This window comes from Phascolarctos cinereus, unplaced genomic scaffold, assembly GCF_003287225.1.
Source record: "Phascolarctos cinereus isolate Bilbo 61053 unplaced genomic scaffold, phaCin_HiC Scaffold_5;HRSCAF=322, whole genome shotgun sequence".
In the NCBI taxonomy this organism is placed as follows: Eukaryota; Metazoa; Chordata; class Mammalia; order Diprotodontia; family Phascolarctidae; genus Phascolarctos; species Phascolarctos cinereus.
In genome coordinates this window covers 346,954,485-346,978,778 of record NW_027555958.1, presented here as the reverse complement: position 1 = coordinate 346,978,778, position 24,294 = coordinate 346,954,485, and the positions used below count along the sequence as shown (strand labels likewise).

General features: G+C 37.7%; 1 protein-coding gene across 1 annotated transcript in view; it reads right to left on the bottom strand.

The window, feature by feature from the left end:
- The window catches only part of SDCCAG8 (SHH signaling and ciliogenesis regulator SDCCAG8), a 261,854-nt gene that overhangs the window by 185,424 nt on the left and 52,136 nt on the right, over positions 1-24,294 (bottom strand). Inside the window, 3 exon segments of the mRNA XM_020982077.2 lie at positions 3,289-3,423; positions 9,102-9,254; positions 19,807-19,945. Of these exon segments, the coding sequence (XP_020837736.1) occupies positions 3,289-3,423; positions 9,102-9,254; positions 19,807-19,945 (427 nt within the window).

Here is a 24,294-nt window from a genome sequence, read left to right as displayed (position 1 = left end):
ACAGAATTTGTTCAGTTCTCTCCTTTATGCTTACGTATCTACATTATAAACATTTATAAAAGCCTCAATTAGGATATGACAAGAATCCTTTAAAACAAAAGACAATAGAAGAAAAATAATGATTACTTTTACCTATCACCTAAAGGATTATTTATAAAGCATTAGTGACATAAAAATGTGTCAGTATTTAAAGAAACACAGGATAATAAAAATATAATGTTGAAGAATATATACCTTTCAAACAATTTTGGATTGACATTATGAAAAGGGAATCATAAATCCTGTTTTTACATATGAATGTAGACACCTAGATTTACAAGCCACTCCACATCCTGATATTAAGATACGCAGCTTGTATTTCAAAAAATAATCTCAAGAGTGTGATGGTGACTCACAGGCCTTTCTTTTCACAAATAGTAATCCCCTCTACAACATACACAAAAATCTGGCTTCAAACATGGATCTAAAGACCTCCAGTGAGGAGATGCCCACCATGCTCTGAGGCAGGCCATTCTATTTTTCACTATCATAAGTTACTAGAAAAATTTTCATTATATTAAGGAAAAAATCTGATCCCAACTTCTACCCATGGGCTCCTTATTTTGTCTTGTGGAACCAGTCAGAAAAAGTTTTAATTGTCTTTCACTTTTTAAAAATGTATTTTCTTCAAACATTTGAAAATAGTTATCATGCCCTATTAATTAATTCTTATATGGTATAATCTATCATTCTCTCACTATAATGATAAGGCCCCTTTGGGCACATTTCAGTTTGTCAATGTCCTTCCTAAATACGTGGCACCCAGTATTGAACAGAGTAGCTTAGATATGGTCTATACACTAAAGAATATGAGAGCACTAGCATCTATTGGCAGAGGTCTAACATGCAGTTTTGGTGCCTAAGGCGAGCAGCCACGCAGTTGAGAGAAGAGGAAGCAACGTACTAGCACACCACTTGGCTTTAAATGCTGCCGAAGGACTGACTGCCTCTGCGGAGGAAGAAAGCATGGCCACCAGTAAACTTACCGCCCTGGGAACAAGCCCAAATGGCTCCATTCTAGTCATAACTCTGCCTCTCTCTTTCTGGATATTAAATTGATATTAATTCAGACTAAAACCAATTAGCTTTTTTGGCTGCTGTTTCATTCTGTTAACATACGTTGAACTTGCAGAATACTATAAACTTCTGGCTGACTTGCCTTCCCCCCACCCCCCATCTTTTATTCACAATGTTGCTTTTCTGAACCTAAGTATAAGAAATTTAGCTTATCTTAATTAAATTTCATTTTATTTGAGTCCATCATTACAGTCTACTGAGATCCTTTTGAATCCCAATGTTGTCTTCCATTTAATGGTTTGTGTCATCCGCAATTTTCATAAACCTATCATCTTTAACTTCATTTAAGATACTGAAACAAACACTGAAGAATTCAGGGCCCAAATCAAGCAATCAGCAAGCATTTACGTGGGGCATACAGAGTGCCAGGCATTGTGTTGGGCACTGGAGATACAAGGACAAAAATGAAACCATCCTCCCCCATTCTAATGGGGGAGACATCACCCCCCCCACACACACACACACATACATAGGTGAATTCAACACAAATAAAAAGTAATTTTTGGTGAGGAGGAACTAGCAGCTGTGAGGATCAAGAAAGGTTTCATGTAGAAGAAGACATTCTGGTGCAAACTTGAAGCAAACTAAGGTTTTCACAAGGCAGAGTTGAGGAAGGCGTGATTCCCAGGCATAGGGGACCATCTGTGGGAAAAGTGGAACAGTGTTGTCTGTGCGAAGAACAGTAAGATCAATCTGATTGGAACATGAAGAACATGAGGAAGAGGAACATATAGTGATATTAGAAAAGTAGGCTGCAACCAAGTTGTGATGTGTTTAAATACCCAAAAGAGGAATTTATATTTTATCCTTGGAGTAACAAGTTGCCAATGGAATTCAATTGAGATGGGGAGTGATTTGGTCAGATTTGGTATATTAGGAAAATTACTTGGGTAGTTGTATGGAAGATGGATTGGAGAGGGGAACACCTTGAGGTAGGGAGACCAATGGAGTCCATATGAGAAGTGATAAGGATCTGAATTATGGTGGTAGCTGCAGCTAAATAGATGAGAGGATGTATGAGAGAGATGTGGGGACATATATGATTAGACTTGGAAACAAAATGGATATGTGGGGAAACTGAAAATGAGGAATCAAGTATGACCATGAGGTTACAAACCTAGGTGACAGAAACGTGTTGTGCCATTGAAAGTAATATGGAATTTAGGAATAATGAGGGATTACAAAAGATTATGAGCTCTGTCTTGGCCATGTTCCATTTAAGACATTTAAGGGACATTCAATTGAAGATGTTCAGTGGGCGGTTGGGGATGTAGGATTGGAGCTTAAGAGACCAGGACAATATATTTGGATAAGGGAGCCATTTAAATGGAAATAATTAAATGCATGGAAGCTGTGACCTTGATTATAGACAGAAGAGGTAGAACAGGACTTTGGGTTATACCCACAGCTAGAAAGTGAGATATATGGATGATTTAGAAACAGAAACTGAGAAGTAGCAGTCAGTCATAAAGGAAAACTAAGAAAAAGCAGTGTCACAAAAATCCAGAATGAGAAACAACTGCTCAAATTGGAAATTAAAACATCACCGTTAACTTTGGAGTGAGCTGCTTCAGTTGAATTATGAGTTTGGAAGTAGGACTACAAAGGTTAGAAATGTGAGTAAGAGAAAAGAAAGCAAAATCAGGTGCAGATAACTTGTTCTAAGAGTTTGCTGTAGCAGGGAGGAAAGAAATAGAGAGATAGCTTGAGGGGATGGTAGTGTCTAATGGGGGTATTTTTAAGGATGGGAGAGATCTAGGTGTTTTTATAGGCAATATACTTTGACTAGGTATAAAACTAAAGATTAGAGTACTACCAGCAACAAAAAACTAGAGAAAAGGTCTGTAAGGAAAAGAAGAGGAAGGAGAGTAAGCAATTTTTCCAAGTATATGATTCAGAGTTTGGAAGTAAACATATTAAGTACACTTCCAAAATCGTTGGCACCAAATTACTAAAAAGTACTTTGAAAGTTTGAAAACCGGGGTTATCTCTGACAAAAAAAAAATCTTCTGGTTCATTTTCAAATGTTTTACCAAAAATTCATTTTGGAATAATCATATTTTCTTAGCACCTATTAATTATTTCTGATTATCAATGAATATAGTCGCATAATTCAATTTCACAGCAATAAGGATATTTATTTCAACTGTTCCCCCAATGAACTCTTCTCACCTCTGTCAGGTCTACATCATGACAAGCCAGTTGTTTTTGAGCTTCTTCTAACTGATTAGCTATTGAGAGCTTCTCTCTTGTAACCTTCTCCACCTGAGCTTCTAGGTCTGCCATATTCTGAGATAATGCCAGCATCTACAACAGGAAAGAAAATCTCTGAGTAAAAAGGCACTCAAACAAACAAAAAATACCATATGTTTCTTAATAAAGCCTCAGTCCATCTATCAGGGTGTACCGTTGTGTTATTTCTCAATTACAACTTCTCTTGGAAACTGATGCATTAATTTATCCCCTACTTGTCCATGATGTAGATTGTGTGCTATGGTTATTATTCATCCTTCAGGTTTATGTACCCGTTTAGGAGCCAGGTTGTTTTTAGTCTAAATCTAGAATAAGAACTAGACATTTCTCCCTCAGAGGGGTTTTCCCCAAGGATCTTCATAGACAACAAGGTTCACATGTTGTTTCATCAGGGTTAGGAATTACAGAACCTAACTGATGGAAGGGTCCAGAGAGGTCATCTTGTCCCACCCTTAAAAATATGGGCATACCTTTATGGTACTTTGCAATTAGGACTTCTTATATAAACAGGTAAATTGTGAATGCTCATCTCTTGATCTATAGCTTAGAGCTTTTTAAGAAAAGGTTAACATTTATAACAGTTTGATCTTATCCTTCAACTCAAACTATCCTATATTTACCTGGTAGGACTTTAGAATCAACTTGTACTATCTATATAAAAGAATCACTTTTTGTCAGAAGAAGAAATATTTGTGCAATGAAAGCACTAACGCTTATACTACACTAATGAACAGAAAATAAATCTGCAACAAAGACAAATTTTTAACTGCATAATTTTAATCACCTCAAAAAGAACATTTAAACCAATTTTTGCTAAAATAATACTTAAAAATTTAATATTAATAAAATATTAAAATAGCTCCCATATGAATGCAAAGTTGATCTAAATAGAAATAATGGAGGTACAGTGGCTGCATGTTAAGAATCATTTAAGAATTATTAATTTTTCTGTGAGAACTTTGAAGAACTCCACTTTTATGTGTAAATGTTCATTTTATCATCTAAACACTTAAGCTTCATGAAATTTTTGTGCAACACTGTCCTGATTAACTGCAGGTGACCAGAGTATAATAGAAACAGTATGGTATGATAAAATAAAACAAAGGACTTGGGAGTCAAATGCCCTTGGTTTTACTTCTAGCTCATCCATTTACCTACTGGTAACTCTGGGCAAGTCACTTTATTTCATCAGTTTGAACATCAGCATCCTCTCATCTGCAAAATGGGGATGTATATGACATATATTTATGTGGTTCACATATAATTTTATATACAAACATATATAAATATATATGTATATATAGACACACACATACATACATACATATGAGATACCCCACAGAGTTGTCATTGGTTGGTATAGGGGACTTCCAGAGTGAGGAAACTCCCTCTACCAATATAGTTCATTCAATTAATTAAAAAAAAATGTTTTAAGTGCTTGTTACATGCTGGGCACTTTGTTAAGCACTTGAAATACAAGCATAAAGAATGAAATAATCTCTGCTGTCAATGAGCTTACATTCTAATAGGGGATCTGAAAATAGTATGAATAAAGATAATCATTAACATTAAGAAGGGAGAGGAAAAAGGAGAGAAGAGGGAAGCAGGAGTAGGGGGTGAGGAGGAGGGGACAGAGAGGGAGACAGGAGAAGGAATGGGAATGGTTAGATAAGAGGAGAATCAGGAAAGAACAGTATCATAAACACCCAAAGAAGAAAGACTAGTAAGGAAGAAAGGGTGGTCAATAGTGGTACATATAGCAGAGAGGTCAAGTAGTACTGAAGACTAAGAATAGATTATTAGATTTTGCAATTAAAAGATCATCAGCAACTTAGGAAAGCGGAGTTTGAATTGAATAATGAGGTGGAAGGCCAGCATTCAAAAGTTTGAAGAGTGAAAGAAGTGGAGAAAGTGAATGTAGTCAGCTTTTTCAAGAGTTATGCCTGAAAAAAGGAGGGAAGACATAGGATAATTGGAAGGGATGGTTCAGTTTAGTGACGGTTGTTTATTTTTTAGGATGGTGTTGATTTAGCCTCGTATGAAGGCATTAGAGAAGGAAGAAATTGTTAGGGAGGGGTTGAAGATTGGACAGGAATGGGATGCGTGTATCAGGGGGTGGGCCTTCTGGTTCTGAAGCCAGCTCTCTATCTACTAGTATACCATGTTGTCTCTTGATAAACTATATAGCATAAAAATTTTGATGAATTATTTGGCATATTTCATTTCCTTTAAAAAATTAAGTCCATGATCATTATCATTATAAATGTATAAATTATAGTTTAGCCATTGCTACCTAACAGCAGCAAATCTTAATTGCCAACTAGTTTAAATTATATCTTTTTCATTTAGGGCAATCTGTGGTTAAACACACATTGTGTTCTTTTCAAACACAGTATGTTAAAATTTTTATTTTACCAATCGAATGTGACATGTCAGCCACAAACTAAAGTGTATAACTTCTCCTTCCTTGCCAGTGATTACCCCCATTGCCCATTCCCCTCAGCCACTCAGGGCCTTTTCCAGCCCACTTCCTGTCTGCTCTCTCCTAGCATCCACTTTCTGAGGTCTCCTCCCCTGTTGTCATACCTTCCTTTTCTCCATTTCTACCATCTGGAAACCAACAATGCAGAAGCCACAGGAGGTGCCCCAACTGCATCTGTTGCCAGGACAGAAGTAAGAAACACAGCTGCAGCACTGCTGGATTTCCAGAACACTGGCATTAGGTAAGTCTTTTACTTTGACAGGGGCAGAGAGTTCAGACAGAACAATCAGGCTAGGACAGGCTGGTGCACGTTTTTAAACTCTAATTCTTCCTTGTGTTCTGATCAGAAATTATTGTCAAGATGCACTTTCATGGAAAAGGGATATGATTCCATTCAATAAGCACTGATAAAATGCTCACTATGTGCATGGTGCGGTGGATAAGGGCCAGTTAAAAAGATCTGGGTTCAGATTCTACCTCTGACACATACTAACTGTATGACCCTTGATGAATTACTTTTGCAGCTTAAACAAAACGATAAAAACTCAAGATCAAGTCCTATTCATTGTAGATGGTACATAATAGGCAAATGATAAATTATTTTTTATTGTTACCTTCACATATCCAAATTACCAATAGAAAATAAGTAGCTTTTATTATAGAGTAATAGATTACTAAATATCTCAGTAGAAAAACAGAATAGAAAAAAAATAGTATACCCAAAACTGAGTTCATTTTCTTCCCTCAGATATCTTCTTTTCCTCCACAATTTCTATGTCATGATTAGCCAGATTATTTTTTTTAAAAAAAGCTGCTATGAAAGATATGTGTGATCAGAAAAGGAGATAGGTGTAGCAGCAGTAAAGAATAATAAATGGACAGCTCAAATGTTTATACTGGTTTCCACAAAATATTAAAAGAACCAGAGGAAGGCCTCCAGAATGTTAAGTAGATCCCTTGGGAAGGATTTATGTTTGGAAAATTAAAAGACATAACCAAAAATTATACAACCTGAAAAAATATGGACATCACGCGTTAGCAGAAAATATGTGATTTGCACTAGCAAGGAATGTTCCCACATCGATGAGATCATGGTTCCATTAAAGAAATTACCTTTTTTTTAACATTACTATGTGCCGAGCCTTGTGCTAATTATTAAGGATACAACTAGAAAAGTAAGACTGCGCCTTCTATCAAGGAGCTCATATGTTAATGGGGGGGAAATAACGTACATGGAAGGTTTCAGCTATCAGAGAGAAAAATCCTATGCTTCTTAGGATACAGTGGCAAAGCAGCTGTTAAAGCCCCTTCTTTAATTTTATTTCCACTGATAAAATGACATTAGTTTCTTATGTCAAACCATTTAATGGTGCTAAGGACTCTGGAATGCCTCCATCTTCAGGGGCTGTTGCTTCTCATAAACAATTACTGAGCCTCATTTCCAGAGAGGCTGCTTCTTAGGAAGATGGTTGAGGGTACTAGGCTGGAAGCATGGCCTTTCTCAAGGCTCTTGCATTCAGACTTCTGGGCAGTCTGCATGAAGTTGAAATGGTGGTCAGGGAGGTGGTGGTTGTCTCTTTCTCAGGGCACCTTGATGCTTCAGTGAGGCTTGCTTGCCTGCTGTATGTGTGACAACTGGTTGGTAATTGGAGGAGATGGCTGCTGGTCTTTTCTCTATTAGAGGTCCTTCCCCAGATGATGGCTGTGAGGACTAGGCTGGAAGGAGGACAAATGATCTGAAAGCCGCTGCTATTCCCAAGGCTCCAGTGCCTATCACAGCACTTGATTTCATATCTTACCGCCTCTAGAAAGATCACATGTGTGCTGGCTTAGGTGATCTTTTTGGTGGTGTGGCAAATACCTTGTGTTTGTTAAATTTCATTAGGAAATTGTTATGGCTCACGCCAATGTCTGTGGCATTATCCATTCCACATTTCTGGTATCAAGAATTTGTTTAAATAGATCAAATCAGTCATTTTAACTGCATGGCTATCTTATTTTCATCATTATTCTTTTTTCTCATTTGGTGTTGATTTATGAGGCATGCAATAGCTACTTCATATATGTTTATGGTTAATTCTAAGTTGATGGTCTAACTAGAGAAAGCTAATTCAGAAATGACTCCCACATCAACAATCAGTTATCTCCTGTTTGTCATGATAGAGTCAGTCTCATTTTCGTGATGTTTTGTGCTTAATGTTTACAGCTGCTTCTGACTCTCTTCTGCGATAAAACATTCACCATATGTAAGTGTGGGCTTGTCTGTAATGGATATGCCTTTAGCCTCTCACTTCTTGATCCTGTGCCATACTTTCCCAACACATTTTTTGCTATTCTCGCTTCTGCCCACCTTGCTTTGAAATCACTAAATATTGTAGCATATGTTGACTTCAAATTTGGAGAGTCTTATCAATACAATTCTTTGTAGAATTTCTCTAATTCATTCTCTGAAACAGATGCTGCTGTATAAGCTGCAATTATGCTTGTGGTAGTCTTTTTGCTTATACATATAATGAGCACCATATAGTGAAACGATCAAGGAAATTATTTTTCTTTTTGCCTTTGAATATATGATGAAATCAAGTCTTCTCTAAGGATAGTCTATAAATCATCCTCTATTTAGCTGTGATGTCTTCTTTTCTTCTGGCTTCATTACAGCAAGAATGTAAATAATGGCACACTTCAGTTCTTCCAGTAGTTGATTCATTGGCCTTTGAATAAGGATGTTACATTGAGATTACACACTCTTCAATTAAATTTATAGGTCTCCAAATAATAAGTTTCTAAGCATCTTCTGTTCCTCTCTGTGTCACTCTACAAATGTCCCTACACAAACAGGAAGCAGGAAGGACAATGAAGAGAACTATCTTATTTTGATTTTTTCTTGGTTTTACAGCCTGGTGTGGTCAGCCTCCGTGATAAGCTTCTTCTCAGGAAGGTAAATCCTCTTACAGCAGATGGAATTTGCAGCCTTTCCAACATAGAAAAACTTGTTAGAGCTTTCACCCCTACGGCACAGCCTACTAAGAACTCATGAGCATTGGCCATTACAGTATATTACTTCTGTGGCATATGTACTATTCTATGTAAAGACTAGAATGATATAAAGTTCTTGAATAAAGCTCAAGACAAAGCAAAACAGAAGAATACTGTCAGAGATTTAATAAAAATAAGACAAGGTAATACATTTTAAACTTGTTTAAACTTGTATTTTCATCAATTATAGATTTAAATATTTAACACCAGTTACCGTTGCTCCCAGATCTTCCCGTTCTTTTTTCATCTCTTGTCTCAACACCTCCTTTTCATTGAGTCGTTTCTCTTGCTGGATTACAAGTTCTCTTTCAAATCGACTCTTCTGTCTCTCTAGCTCAGTCTTTAACTGTTCACACTGAATTAAAGCCTATCAGATAAAAATTAATATAATTGCTGGGTTATAATATGTAAAAATGTAAGAGCTTAAATTTTCAGATTTTTTAAAGTAATTTGAAGTTTTGAGATGTTCATATGGGAACCAATAAATAAAAAATATTATCAGCCTTGGAACATGGAAAATAAAATCAGAGGCCACTTTGCTGTTTTTTATACTTTAAGCTAATCTCATGTTTCTACTGAGAGATTTAACATAACATGAATAAACTAAGAAGTACAAGCATTTGGAACTTTAGATAGGGTCAGTAATATGATATAGGAGTTAGATAAAGAGATCAGAAAAAAATTCTCATTACTTACTCTGAGTGTAACTCTAAAATAAAATACGTAAGCATTCAACAGTTGATTTTTCACTCATGAATATGATCTTTGGATACTATAAAGAATAATTCAATAACCAATTTAGAAATATACATTTAATTCAAAATTATATACAAGATTTTGTTTGAGATTTTATGATAATCAACCCTCCTTAAATAAATTCAGTTCATGCTTTGGTTGACTATACTTATTGGCATTGCTGTTAATAAAAACTAGGCAATAAATCATAAGATAATAAAGTCACAAACCCAGTGATTATCTGATTGTAGAAAATGATGCAGAATTAATTCCCTATTTGAATTTTAATTTATTTTTTTAAATAACAGGGAGATTCTTACTTTGCTCCTTATATGCTTATTCAGGAAAGAAAAGTCTACTTTTTATACATGCTATATTTTATGATGTCATTTTCTTCATCTTACATATTTTACAGAAATGTAAAAAATACCACCAATTAAAGGGTATTCAGTGAGAAAACTAATTTTTTTTTTACCATTTTAGTCTGAGGCAGCCCTTATCCAAAATACTAACACTGCATGTCTCTCCTCCCCCTTGAATTCCTAGAAATCCATGCCCCATAACATCAACGAGACAATTAGTAAACTTTTTTTTTTAAGTTTTGGGTAAGGATATGCTTCCCTCTAGTGAAAACTAGAATTAATACACTCTATCTTCAATCAGGGAACTTTATAAAGCATTGCTTCTCCTAAATGAGAATCTTTCTCACTTGAAAAACTTATAAAAATCATGATTTCCATAAAATTCTTTGGTAAAGTTTCTGTTTTCGTGTGAGAACACAATTTTGCAATCCCTTGACATAATTTCCTCTTGTTTTTCCCTTTACTCCAGTCTCTGATGATGTGTTCCTCATTCTGCTCAAGGCTAATTCCTTGTCTGATCCCATCCCCCTTTCTTCTTAGGCAGATACAGGGGTGGGGAACTTGTGGCCTTCTGGGTCCTTGGGTGTGGCCTTTTGACCCAGTCCAAGTTTTACAGAACAAATCCTTTTATTAAGGGGATTTGTTCTGTGAAGTTTGGATTCAGTCAAAGGGTCACACTTGAGGACCTAGGGGGCCACATGTGGCCTCAAGGCCCCAGGTTCTCCACCCCTGGCCTGTCCACTTCCTTATGGATCTAATTCCATTGCTATTATCGGGTTAGACTAACTACAATTTGAGGTGAACTCTGCCTAGTTTAGGTGTTTATCACTACCACCTAGTACAATGGCTGGCATACCAAAGGTGCTTACTGAATTGAATTTCTCGGCTCTGCCTCTGCTGCTGGCTCTTGACCACCCTGGTTCTAATAGACACCTAGATTCCTACTTCTCCCAACTAAGATCAGAGGTTAACTCTTGGTGTATAGGCAATGGTTGCCCAGCAATGACAAATAATACCTATCATTCAATCAATCACCCAATATTTATTAAGCACCTAAAATGCTCCAGGCATTGTGGGAAGTGGTAGGGATAAATATAAAGAATGAAACAATATCTACTCCCAAGGAGCTTATTGTAATGAGGCAGACAAGTACATATATAAGTATATACAGGATAAATATAAAGAGAAAAAATATACCAAGTAGTTCAATACAAAGTAATTTGAGACAGCTAGGTGGCACAGTGGACAAAGCACTGGGCCTGGAGTCAGGAAGACCTGAGTTCAAATCATACATCTACTAACTGTATGATCCTGGACAAGTCATTTACCCTCTGTCTGCCTCAGTTTACTCAACCATAAAATGGGGACACTTACAGCAACTGCCTCCCAGGATTGTTGTGAGGATCATGAGATAATATTGGCAAAGCACTTAGCACAGTGCCTGGTACAACATTAAGTGCCATATTAACACTAGCAAGTAGTAGTAGTACTGGTAGTAGCAGCAGCAGCAGTTGGAGAATCAAGAAAGGCTTCATTTAAGTGGTGCTTCAGCTACAAGGACAAAGTGGAGAGAGGATGCTTTCCAAACATAGTGGACAGATAGAGCATGGAGACTGGAGATGAAATGTTACTGTACAAGGAACTGAGAGGCCAGTGTGTCTGGATCATAGAGTTCCAGAGTGAAAATAATGTACTGCGAGGCTGAAAAGATAGGGTTAGGGTACTGTATTAGATCGTAGAGGTAACAGGGAACCACTAAAGTTTATTGAGAAAAGGAGTGACAGGGTCAGAGCTATGTTTAAGGAGAATCACTTTAGACTACAATGAGAAAGACAGAGTGATGAGAATTATTCCACAAGCAACAAGCATTCATTAAGCAATTACTATATACTAGGCACTATGCTAAGCAGCAGTAATACAAATGAAAGCAGAAAGAAAGATAGCCCCTGTTTCAAGGAGTCCCAAGTTTACATTCTAATGGAGGGGAAGGAGGGAGTAAAACATGTACAGGGAAAATAAAGGGGATGAAAGGGTTGGGCAACTAAGGTGGGGGGAAGGGGCTTAGTAGAGAAAAGTCTGAAGTGCATCAGCCAATTAGGAAGCTAATGCAATAATGAGGGAGAAAAGTGAAGAGGGCTTGAACTAAGGTGGTAGCTGTGTAAATAGACAGCATGGTAGGATGCTGTGGAGGCAGAAATGCCAAGATCTGGCAACTTAATTGTATATGTGGGATAAGCAATAGTGTAGAGCCCAAGATAATGCTAAGGTTGAGAATGTGAGAGATTGGAAAAATGGTGCTGCTTTTAACAAAAATATAAAAATTTAGGACAGGACAGGGAAAAGACAACAATTCTGTTTTGGATGTGTTAAATCTAAAATGTCTCCAGGACATACAGTTTGAAATGTCTAATAGTTAGTTGATAATAGAGAACTGGAGCTCAGGGTAGAAACTGGGCTGGAAATATAGGTCTGTGAGTCAGTAGCATAGCGACCCTTGAACCCATGTGAGTTCATGAGGGAGAGAGAAGAGTACAGGGCCTTGGACAGAGCCATAAGGAAAATTGTGAGGGTTTGTGATATGAAGAAAAAGAAATTAGACAGGCAGGAGGAAAACCAAGAAAACCAAGAAGTCACAAAAGCCCAGAGAAAGGAGATCACCCAGTAGGTAAAAGTGGGCAAAGGTGAAATGCAGCAAATAGGTCAAGAAGGATAAAGACTAAAAAAAAAAAACCAAAAAACGAGATTTAGCAATTAATATCTTTCAGCTGGTAACTATGCAAAAAATATTTTATTTAAATGATGAAAGAAGATTTAAAAGGTTTGGGGGTGAGAAGAGAGAAGTAGAGGCAGAGTCAAGATGGCTTTTTCAAGGAGTTTGGCTAAGAAGGAGAAGAGAAATATACAATAATAGCTTGAGGGGATGGCAGTGACTAATAAAAGGTTTTTTAAAGACTAGGAAGCCTTGGGCACTTTTGCAAGTAATAAGAAGAAACCAGTAGATTGGAAAAGGCTGAAGATTAAAGATGGGATGATTGAAGTTACAATCTGCTGAAGAAGACTGGAGGGATTTGATCAAGGATACATATAGAAAGGTATGTCTTGGCAAAGAGAAATCCCTCCCTCCACTGTTAGAGGCTAGAGGAAAGAATTCAAGAATGAGAGATAATGTCAAGGTATTCTGAGATAAAGAGAAAGGAAGAAAAGGGACCTCACAGTAAAGTAAGAGACAAGATCCTTAGCTGGGAGAGAGGGAGGCATGACAGGTTTGAGAAGATAAGAAAAAATTATAAAGAGTGAGACAGGAGTTCAACTAGGGAGAAATAAAAAAGATTGCCTTGTAATGAGAATGCAATCAAAGATGGTTAACAGGCATTTATAATGTACACATTCAATACTGCTGTGTAACTTCCTCCAACTCTGTTTAGCAAGAATGGAGGAAGCAGATGGTAGAAGTAATCCGGAGATGAGGCTGGCAGGGGATGAGTGACAATAGGACAAGGAGAAAAGAGATCTGAAAACAGAGGACAGAGTAGAGTTGAATTAGCTAACTAGGGGCAAGACTGGAAAGGGAGGAAAGTGAAATCAGAGCACGGATAACATCATGACATCATGGTAAGAGGTGGAGGATGCTGAAGGTCTCAATGAAGGCAAAGAATAGGTTTAGGTTTATGGTTGGACAGAAGAAGGAAGAGTTATTCAATTAGGGAAGTGTCAGACTTGTGGGTGATATAATTTAATCTATTCTATTATCCAGAATATGATCTATATTTGGCTGAGATGGAGTGAAGCGTTAAGTCCTGGGATTTAAGGAGTCTGAGGAACTGGAATATTAGGGAGTTCTGAGGAAACATCAACATGAATGCTAAAGTACCCTCATGTAAGGAAAAGCACTGGGAAGGAGAAGAAAGTGGTGAGCCAGGGGTGTAGTCTTTCAGAAAGGTACCCTCATGTAAGGAAAAGAGCTGGGAAGGAGAAGAAAGTGGTGAGCCAGGTGGTGTAGTCTTTCAGAAAGGTATCCTCATGTAAGGAAAAGAGCTGGGAAGGAGAAGAAAGTGGTGAGCCAGGTGGTGTAGTCTTTCAGAAAGGTACCCTCATGTAAGGAAAAGAGCTGGGAAGGAGAAGAAAATGGTGAGCCAGGGGTGTAGTCTTTCAGAAAGGTACCCTCATGTAAGGAAAAGCACTGGGAAGGAGAAGAAAGTGGTGAGCCAGGTGGTGTAGTCTTTCAGAAAGGTACCCTCATGTAAGGAAAAGCACTGGGAAGGAGAAGAAAGTGGTGAGCCAGGGGTGTAGTCTTTCAGAAAGGTACCCTCATGTAAGGAAAAGCACTGGGAAGGAGAAGAAAATGGTGAGCCAGGTAGTGTAGTCTTTCAGAAAGGTACCCTCATGTAAGGAAAAGAGCTGGGAAGGAGAAGAAAATGATGAGCCAGGTGGTGTAGTCTTTCAGAAAGGTGCCCTCATGTAAGGAAAAGAGCTGGGAAGGAGAAGAAAATGGTGAGCCAGGTAGTGTAGTCTTTCAGAAAGGTACCCTCATGTAAGGAAAAGAGCTGGGAAGGAGAAGAAAATGGTGAGCCAGGTGGTGTAGTCTTTCAGAAAGGTACCCTCATGTAAGGAAAAGAGCTGGGAAGGAGAAGAAAATGGTGAGCCAGGGGTGTAGTCTTTCAGAAAGGTACCCTCATGTAAGGAAAAGCACTGGGAAGGAGAAGAAAATGGTGAGCCAGGGGTGTAGTCTTTCAGAAAGGTACCCTCATGTAAGGAAAAGCACTGGGAAGGAGAAGAAAGTGGTGAGCCACGTGGTGTAGTCTTTCAGAAAGGTACCCTCATGTAAGGAAAAGCACTGGGAAGGAGAAGAAAATGGTGAGCCAGGTGGTGTAGTCTTTCAGAAAGGTACCCTCATGTAAGGAAAAGCACTGGGAAGGAGAAGAAAATGGTGAGCCAGGTGGTGTAGTCTTTCAGAAAGGTACCCTCATGTAAGGAAAAGAGCTGGGAAGGAGAAGAAAATGGTGAGCCAGGGGTGTAGTCTTTCAGAAAGGTACCCTCATGTAAGGAAAAGCACTGGGAAGGAGAAGAAAATGGTGAGCCAGGTGGTGTAGTCTTTCAGAAAGGAGAGAGAATGATGTGGGAACATCACAGCCTGCAACAAGATCTCTGACCAAGCTATGAAATATTAATTGTCCAAATTTCTAAGACTGGGCTCCTAACTACTGAATTACTATCAACTCATCTATCATAGAGGCCAACCAAGTCAAGAACATCACAGGATCATCATTTTAGATCTGGAAGGGATCCTGAGGAGTTATCTAGTACAACCACAGCATTTCAAAAGTGAGGGATTGAGTCCAAGAGAGTTAAGTGCCCAAAGTCATACAAGTGGTTGTTGGTAAAACTAGAATTTGAACCTGGGTCCTCTGATCTCAAATCCAATACTTTTTTTTTTTTAACAATAAGAGTTGTCAACACAGACCTTTCCGTATAGCTACCAGGTATCCCCCTCCAGAAATAACTGCAATCTCCAATGAAGGGCTCTTATCAAGTCATAATATTACTAACCTCATTCCCCATGCAGGAAAATAAAAAGTAGATATCCTACTAAAATAATCAGGTATTCCTACTCCAGTCATAAAATCTTTTTTGAAATATAATTTATTCTATTCTATTATTAGTTCTTCCAAACCTTAGAGGACTCTGTACACTATAACATATTCTTATTATGATAACTACAAAATTCTAATTCATCTTCATTAAAGCAAATAAAAATGAATAGACACAGTTTTCAAAGGAAGATAGCCAAGCTAGCAAGTCATATAAATATGTTCTAAATCACTGATAATTAGAGAAACGAAAATTGAAAAACAATCCCAAGGTACCTACTCACACAGAGACTGGTTAAATTGACAAAAAAAGAAAATGACATATGCTTTAAGGGATATGTGAGAAAACAGGTACTTTAACGTACTGTGGGAGCCGTGAACCGATTCAAATATGGGAACAATTTGGAACTGTCCAAAAAACTATTAAACTCTGCATAACCTTTGATTCAGAGATTTTGATCCTACTAGATCTATATTCCCACTTACCCCACAACCCCCAAAGAAGGAACGGACCTATAAGCACAAAAATTTTTATATCAGCTCTTTTTTTGGTAGGAAAACATTAGAAACTGAGGGGATGCTTTTCAATTGGGTGAATGACTGAACAAGTTATGGTACATGAATGAGATGGAATACTACTGTGCTGTAAGAAATGATAAAGGGGATGGTTTCAGAGAAACCTGGGAAGAGCCATGAGAACTGATGCAAAGTGGAATGAGCAGAACCAAAATGACTTACACAATTTAACAATATTGTAAAAAAATATTCAATTTTGAAAGACCTGAGAACTTTGATCAACACAGTGACTAATAAAATTCCAAAGGACTTGTGATAAAACATACTATCCACCTCTAAATAGAGAGTTGATGGACTCAGTGTGAGGACTGAAGCACATTTTTTTTCTTTTCTTTTTTCTTTGGACGTGGTTAATGTGGGAATTTGTTTGGCATGATAATATTTACAATGTATTTTGCTTTTCTTGCCTTTTCAATGGTTGAGGGATGGGGAAGAAGAAAGGAAAAAATTACGAACTGAAAATAAAATTCATTAAAAATAAACAAAAAGACTACATGCATGGAGAAGAATGTTAGGAAATAAAAGGGTAATGCAATTCCAAAAAGGCTAGGAATCATGGTATACACAAATCTTATTTTTTTTCAGCAACACGTTTGCCATCCTATGAAATAATGACTTTTCCTTACAAACTTCAATCTGAAAAGTTATCTTGAAAACCTGCCAATTTCACAGTGGAAATATTTTATTTTTTAATCTGGCAGAACTAGAAGGAATATATTGACATATTCCCTCAAAGCTAGAAATACTAATAGGATAGCAAAACTCAAGCTGCTAAATATAACAAAGTAGCAACCTTTCTTGCCTTAACATAACACGCCATCACAAAGTGATACAAACGTATTAAAATAAAAAACAATTTTCAGTCTCATAGGAATTGCTGTATTTCATCATATCAACAATTCAGTCTAGGGCAAATTCTATTTCTAACAGTGATTCTAAGTCAAAACAATAACTAAGGTAGGGCAGCTGGGTCCTTAACCCTGAATGAGGAATTGCTACAGGGTAGGAAATTTAAAGGTTTTCCAATATTTATTTTACTCCTCTAGGGAAAAAAAGGTAAAGCAGATGATGGGAGTAAAGATGTTGCTAGGCAGAAAATGTGACAGGATAGTAAGAGATCACATTCTAGTCTAATATAAGCTCCTTGAGGACAAGATATGTTTCATTTCTATATTTGCACCTGTGGGACCTGGTTCAGTGCCTGGCACACAGTAATCACTTACTGATCTATTGAGTGGTTGAGAAAAGAACCAGTAGCAGGTCAAGGAATCCTCAAACAGAGGCAGGGGGTGGTAGGACCCTGTTCTGGTCCAGTGAGGTAGTCCCCTCAGTTCCAGCAACAGTGGCCCTACAAGGGCTATCTTACAGCATTTCACCTACACAGATCTACTGAAAAGAGGAAGCCCACTGTGACCCTCCTTCAGTATCCCCATGCTTGTTCTGAATCATAAAACCATGGGCTGTATGCAAGGAAACCAAATGTCAACAATCTGGCCTAAAGAGCTCTGGTCTGGAGCAAGGATTACTGCCTCCTAGTCCTTGTCCTAACATGAACTCTCGGTTTATTTGTTGTCTGTAAAATGGGGAGTTTGGACAAAGTAGTGGCTAAGGTCCCCTCCAGCTCTAACAGTCTATGCATTTATGTGATTTGGTTATTTGGCTCCACCTCAGCTCAGTTTCAGTAAGACTTCAATGTCAGGCAGGGTATTTGCCCTCCTACTCCAAGATGCCTTTCGGGCCGCTTGCCCACGCATGGTACAGAGCTCCCTGGTTATGGCTCTAAAACTGGGCAAGTAGGTGATACAGTTATCCTGAGTGGTGCCAATCTCAAAAAATTAGCAACATTTCCATCTATTCTAAGCTTCTCCAATTTTTAAATGATCTATTATTTAGTTATACAAAATCCCCTTGGCCCTGTTTATTTTTCAGCCTGTATCATCTCTTGGAAGAGGGATTTTGTTCACATGTTAACCACAGTACTCCTATGAAAAAGTAGTCCCTTTTCCTAATCCTGAAACTAGACAAGTTGAGTGACAGTGGAGGGGGAAAAAAGCCAGTCTTGAAATCAAGAAGACAGGGTTTGAGTTTGGCTTCTCTCCATACTGACTGGGTGACTAGGACCGAATAACTTCTCAGTGCTTGGGTAATTCTGTAAGATTTTGTTATAGACAAGGTTTTCATTTGCACCAGTGAAGGGAGCTTCCATAACAGGAGTTCCTCACAGCAATGAAATCATTGCTGTCGTATGGGTTCCCTCCGCTTCCCAAATCAAACTGTGCTCTCTCCAGCCTCGATCAATGTTACAGCTAGATGGATTGTGACTAGTACCGCCGTGTTCAGATCACTTAAACTCTCTGTGCCTTAGTCCCCTCACTCACAGAACAGGGGAACTGGACACAATCTCTTCCAACTTTAAAGCTCAATCTATGTCATCAGTAGATGGAGGGCACTCACCCTTTTTCACATCTCTCTGACAGGAGACATTATTAATCTGTAAGCTTAGGATGTCTGCTGTGAAAGCAGAGTAGAACCACTTATTAAGTACACAAAAATCTACATGAAGTGGTCAATCATCCAAGTAAACCAAGTCCACGGTACTAAGGATCGTCATTTTGGAGCTGGAACCATGCATGAGACAAGAAAGTGAGCTAGTGTGTGTGTGTAAGCAGGGTATGGTACACTAAAGAGATTTTTAAAAGGAACCATTTTAAAAAGAACTATGAGTACTTATAAGAACTGTAGCCCAAGGGGTAATTGAATTTCTATAATTAACAGGAATCAAATCTCAAAATTATCGAAAACAAAATTTATTTCAGGAAAGAAGGAATAGTTTTTAAGTTTTCTTTTAAGTTACGTGTGTTTTCTTAGAATTATGATGTCAGATTTTCTTTTTTGCTGTTAGCTTTCCCCCCATTAAAAATGCATGTCGTATCGTGTATCACAAAGAACACTTAACTTAGAATCAGAAGGTCTAGGTTTGAGTCTTGGCTCTATTTACTATCTATGTGACATTCAACAAGTCATATTAGCCTTACTGAACCTGTTTCCAAACCTGTAAAGATGAAAAAGTTAAGACTAAATGACCTCTAACGTCCTTTCCTGCTCTAATTCCATGACCTGATGTTCTGCATGTAAGAAAATTTCATTCAGGTTGATATGATTAGCCTGTAATACACTAAATGGAACACTAGATGGTATCATATAACAAGATACTGAAGGACAGAATGCAACTCATTTTATGGAACAATTAGCAATTTGCTTTAAAATTAAATTTAATTTTATGTAATTTGACTTTTGTACATTGTAATAAAGCAGATTCCTTTTCTATACATATTATAAACAACTTCAGAACATAGCCTGAAGTTTCCATATATTCTAAAAACGAAATAGAACCTCACACAAAATATACATAACATAAGCTCTCTGCACCTCTTCTAAATAACTTTTCGATGCTGTATTTCTGACTGGTGATTTACTACTGGATTTCTTTTAAAGAAGGAGAAAATTCTCCGATGATTAAAAATAAATAGCAACAAACAGAAATCCGTTGTGTGAATGCTGGCCATAGAGAGTACAGTAACAGAAAGCACATGGAAGAAAACGTTCGAAAGGGAAAAAATGAGCCACCCAGCTGCCACTTAGTTCTTGCTCCACTCACCTTGGTTTTTTCAAAGTTGGCTTCCTCTGTCATCAGCACAGCCTGTTTCACTTGCTCATAGGCATTGGATTCCATTTGCTGCATCTCTGACAAAGTCTTCCTTACTGTAACTAGCGCAGACATTAATTCATCTCTTTCCCTATCAGCAAAAGGAAAAATTCAGAGCAAGAAAAGATGAGGCATGAATATACTCCAAACATCAGAATAAAGTGGAAGTGAGGATTTAGATGAATTCAAAGGATAAGGGGAGTGCCAGCTTGGTACACCCTTAAATGTCTCTAAGGAGAGTCCCTCTGCCCAAAAAAAAAGGGGGGGGGTCAACTAAATTTTTGAAAAAAGCTGCAGACATTCATTGCAGAGCTGTATCTGGGAGTGTCAGTAATCTGTTGTGTAATAAGACTAGGAAGAGGCTGCAAATTGATCCTTGGGGAAATAGAAGACACTAATTCAATCTGAAAAAGACTGAGGGGTGGGGAGGATGGGAAGTAATATGCTGGGGAAAAGAGAGGCTATAGCTAGTAAATAAATGCAAGTATGTAAGAGGCAGGGAGTAAGACATTGTGCATTGCTTTTTCATTTGCTCGAAATCCACTCATTTCCTTTTCACAAAATACAAGTCTCTTTCCCCTAAATTCAAATGTTCCACATTTCCTACTCAATGACTCTCTTCCTCAAAATATAGCAAACAAGAATTACCATGGTCATTTTAAGATCACTCTCAGGCGTCACTCACTGGCACAAGACTAGGTATGTTAAAGAAAATTAAATACTTACAACAGCCACCACCCATTTCACTGTATCCACTAGAATGCCTGCTCCATAAGCAACAAGCTTGCTTTTATCTTAAGCCTTTCTTTTTTCACTCTTTCCATCTTCTAACTCTCAAAGAGACTGGATTCCCTCCTAATGACACAGCCTTCTTGGCCACCCTTTCTAGCACTGGCTGCGCTTTCACTCACTCCCTCTGACTCCCTGGTTGAGGTAGAAGAGCTGGGAAATCTCTTGCTTCCACTGCCACTTCCAGGTTGTCCTTCTACCATCATCTCTCAGTAACCTCTCCTCCTCTGAGGTTCCCTCACTCTCTATCTACCCCCCCAATCAAAATCCTGGTAGCTATTTTCTAGTAATCTCTAGTACATTCTCCTGCTTTCTTCAATGAGTTTAGTGCCCGGCTCACGATCGTTCTCTGCCCCACCCCCCATCCCTGCCTTTATACCATAGGACTTGAACATACATATTGATACTCCTTAATATACCTAAATCTCACAATTCCTCACCTTACTCATTTCACATGACCTAGTCTCCACTCCACCTTAGCCACACAGACAGATGGTCATACCCTTCATCTTTCCATTATCCACAAATGCACCACTTTTATATTTATGAACTCTGAATTTTTTTTTCTGATCATGATCTATTGTCATTCCACCTCTCCCTCTGCCCTGCAACCCCAAACCCTGTTCTTTATCCATTGACCTCCAATCCCTCAACCTCTCAGTTTTTTCACAGGGGTGATACCCCTATTCTACTTAGACTTTTCATGGCACTACTCTCCTCTGGTTTTCTTCCATCCAAGTTCTCCTCAATCTCCTTTCCTGGATCTTCATCCTGCTAACTGTGGGGGTCTCACAAGGCTCTGTTCTGGGCTCTATTTTCTTCTTCCTCTATACTATTTCACTTGGGTTATCCCATCAGCACCCATGGATTCTGTTCATATTATTTCAATTCTGCTGAATCTCAAATCACTTATTTAGCCCTAACGTCTCTGCTTACCTCCAGTCTCGCATCTCTAATCACTTATTGGACATCTCAAACTGGAAGTCTGGTAGTCATTGTAAACTCAACATGCCCAGATCGACCTCATTCTCTTCCCCACTACCTACTTCACAATTGAGGTTACTACCATGTCCCACTCACCCCGGCTCATGGCCTCAGTGCTACCCAAGACTCTTCACTCTCACCTCTCACATTCAATCACTTTCCAAAATTGTTGACTTTACCTTCCAAACACCTCTTTCATACATCCACTTTCCTCCCCTGACTCTGCCACAATCACCTCACACCTAGACTGTTGCAAGAGACTTCTGGTGAGTCTACTTTCCACAAGTCTCCTGTCTTGGCAGTCCATGCTCCTCCCAGCTGTCAAAGTGATCTTATTGAAGCCTAGGCCTGATTATGTGATCCCACTACTTAACAAACTTCAGTGGCTCCCTATTAGCTTGGGGATTAAACACCCAATAATCTGGCTTTCAAATCCCTTCCTAACTTAGACCCACTCTCCCCACTCAAGTCTTCTTGACACATTACATTCAAACCCCACCATGTACTCTGAGATTCAGTGATATTGGCCTCCATCTCTCGACTCCAGGTATTTTCAACATCAGTGCCTCATGCCTAGAATGTTTTTCATCCTCATCTCTACCTTCTGGCTTCTCTGACTTCAAGTCCCAGCTAAAATCTCATCTCCTATAGAAAGCCTTTCCAAAATCCTCTTAAATCTAGTACCTTCCTTTTGTTAATTATTTCCAATTTATCTTGCATATAGTTTGCTTGTACATGTAGTTGCTTACATGTCTTCTTCCTCATTAGACTGTGACCTCCTTGAGATAAAGGACTGTCTTCACATTTTTTTCTCTCTCTCTCTCTTTTTTTTTTGTATCCCCAGTGCCTGGCACATAGTAGGAACTTAGTAAATGTTTACTAACTGACTGACATAAAGATGTTATTAAAACTAATATAACTTGGGGTCATTGTTCACCCACTCCTAACATAACATTCACGGGTCCACTAACATGCAAACTGTCAAAAACAGAATGAGCTGTCTCAGGAGGGAGTGGAAAGTCTTTAAGGAGAAGCTAGATAACCAATTTTCATGATGTTGTAAAGAGGATTTCTGTTCTGTTATCTGTTATTCTAAATGACTTCTGAGGCTCCCTTCCAACTCTTAAGATTCTATGAGATATTTATCAAGGGTTTGATTGAATTAAATGTCAAAATGTCTCAGTACAAAAACTAGGCAGGGTACAATCCCAGAGCTTGAAATAAACTCCACGTTCTTTGAATAAAAACATTCCAAGATAATGTACTAATGTACGCAAGTGGTCATTGGGCAAAAAGGAGAGTTGGAGAGTTTAGGCAAACGAATACAAATGTACAAAAACACATCTTAACAGTTAAGAAATTATTGACAAATGAAAGGTTATAATTGCATGGAAGTTCCCAATGCAGAAAGTGTTTTAAAAATCCTTTTGAGGTAGAATAAGGAATGGGGTTATAAATTCAATGTGTGTTTTTGTGTCTATGGTTTTTAGACCATTGTGAGTTGTCCAGTTTTAAAACTGTGGTTTCAAATTCAGTTGGGATAACTGTTTGCAGTTTAAAACCTGGCAATAAAAAGTTAAGTGCCTGCCAAGAAACAACTTTAATTTTTCAAATTTTAGCTGGCTTTGAAGAGAAAACTGAAGGCTGAATTTAGGGGTTTTTTTCTTAGTTCAATGATAGCACTGAAAATTATTTAATATCAAAGAGTTTTTAACTACTTATGATCTTTGAAAAATGTCCAAGTTTTAAGAAATGCAAAATCATGAAACTATAGTATTATCTATAGTTTCATGGAAGTTTAACTGCAAGTTATACGATACATGCGGGAACTTTTTCTAAGAAGAAAAATGTGATAAAGCTGATTTAAACAAAGAGTCATTTGTAATGTTAGCTTATATTAAATTACACTGCCTTTCTTGTATCCAAGTTTAGATTACTTCCCATTGGAATTTCCTCACACAGGCAAGTTTTAAATGAAATTTACTTTGGTTAAATTTCAGAGGGAGAATGAGATAAGTGTTGTAATCCAAGTCAGGAAAGCTAGATTCAATTCCTAGCCCTGACACTTAGGGCAAGTTACTCACTTACCACGTTTGTACCTCAATTTCCTCTCATCTTTAAAATGGGTAGATTAACATTTCACTGCCTACAAACCTTAAATTACTATAAAAATGTGAGCTGTTATTGTTATTAAAAGAAACCAATTAAAAATAGGAGCTATTAGTTCAAACTAAATTTCATCAATTAATAATGCAATTAAAATTTTATCTACACCTCCAAGTGACCAAAACATGTATGATCAGAGTTTACCTATCTGTACATATGATAACAGGATGAAGACATTTCTATAGTTTTAGAAATATTTTGGATAAAGTTTCTTCTCAAAATACATTAAAGATAATTCCTTTCTAATACTCAAATACCTGATAAAATGCTAATTTAAAATCAGATTATTGATCTGTCCACAGAAAATAGAACTCTAAATAATCAATTTAACAATATCTTTGAATGTTCATGTAAGAAAGCAGTGACATTCATGTTAAAGGATTTCCATATGCCAAAAAAGTACACTATTTATATGGGAGGAAATATTTAAACCACAATATAATTGAATATATGAGAACTTTAGGAAGTTTAATTATAATTAATATAATAAAGAACTGAAAT